Raw genomic sequence first — 1,420 nt, forward strand, 5'->3', positions numbered from 1 at the left:
GGGGGGGGGGGTTGTTTTCTTGTTTTGTCATTAAAGCTACTTTATTTTTGTCATCATCAACATCATCACCACAAACACAACCAACACTATCATTGATATTAGATAATCAGAAAAATAAAAAAGGAAAGAAAAAAAACAGGTAGTTTATTCTTTTGTCTTTCTTGTGTGACCCCTACCACCCTTCTGATCACCCAGTATTAATAATAATTAGAAGAGATAAATAAAGTAGATGGATTAGATCAATATAAAAAAATAATGATTTTAAATATTCAAAAAGTGTCAGATATAAAAGATAAAACATCTAAAATAAGCTACAATAAGAAAATTTCTCTTTCATACTTTAACTATTTATTATTCCTATTATTACAAGTATTATTATTATTATTATTATTTTATATCTCAAGAAATCCTGAGTTTAAAGATTATAAGATTCTTACCAAGACATTGTGACTAGCTTTCCCTAAACACAATTCCAGATGACCGACCACACCAGCAATGCCAGGAACTGGAAATAAACACTCGGCAGGCTTCAGGGTAGAATCCAAACCCCAAAATTACTCCAAGATGCTCTCACCAATACAAGAATAAGAGTCATATAAATATGTATATATAAGTGTTTATGAGTGTGTATATATGTGTATATGTGCATCTGAGTGTCAATATAGATATATGTAGGTGTAGATCAATATATATATTTATATATGTATGTGTGTGTATATATATTTATAAATGTCTGTGATATAAGTCCTATATGTTTGTAGTTTCAAAATATAGTGGAAATATTGAATGGAAGAAATGAAAAAAAAAAAAGAGAAAAGATGTCAGTTTTGTTTGTTTTTGTTTTGCTAGGGTGTCACTATGACCATACAACCAAGGTCTGGCCAGTTAATGATGACTAGTGACTGTGACTGGATCAGTGCCAGATGTAGCTGTAGAATGGATGAAGGAAAAGCTTCCACTCAATGATGAGAGAAGGGAAAAGAAAAGGAAATGGTGGTAGGAATCGAGGAAGTGAGAGAAGAAGAGAAAGAGAAGCTGTTTAACATAAGAGTAGCAGACACTACATAGCTGTGCTACCCTCCAATGAATTCTGACTCACTCTAAGCATGTAGCAGCACCAAGGGAAAGTCTCTAATTACTGTAGCGGCTGTAGATAGGATAACAGTTTGTGGCTAAAGAAATGATGAAAACTGCTTCCTTAAATAAAAATAAAATAAAAATAGCCTCTTCCCATTGCTGTTTCATGAAAGAAAAACAAATACATCAACATATTTATATCTAGACTGATTTTTGCGGGTAACTCATAGTATGAGAAAAATACTAATAATAAATAATATTGATTTCTCAGATAGATGCGAAGCTTGATTTTTTTTTTTTTTCCTCTCTCTTTTTTCTTTTTATTTATCAACTTAGAGAAATG

General features: G+C 31.4%; 1 protein-coding gene across 19 annotated transcripts in view; it reads right to left on the minus strand.

Annotated features, from left to right (window-relative positions):
* The window catches only part of LOC106881120 (rap guanine nucleotide exchange factor 6), a 453,933-nt gene that overhangs the window by 223,767 nt on the left and 228,746 nt on the right, over positions 1–1,420 (minus strand). The window contains exon 1 of one of the 19 annotated variants that reach the window (XM_052966975.1): positions 438–979. The exons of the other annotated variants lie outside the window; for them this stretch is intronic. Coding sequence (XP_052822935.1) covers positions 438–445 — 8 coding nt within the window. The 5' untranslated portion in view covers positions 446–979. Of the gene's footprint in view, positions 1–437; positions 980–1,420 lie in introns of those variants that run through there. 19 annotated transcript variants of the gene reach the window in all.

This window comes from Octopus bimaculoides, chromosome 4 (assembly GCF_001194135.2).
Source record: "Octopus bimaculoides isolate UCB-OBI-ISO-001 chromosome 4, ASM119413v2, whole genome shotgun sequence".
NCBI classification, from domain to species: domain Eukaryota; kingdom Metazoa; phylum Mollusca; class Cephalopoda; order Octopoda; family Octopodidae; genus Octopus; species Octopus bimaculoides.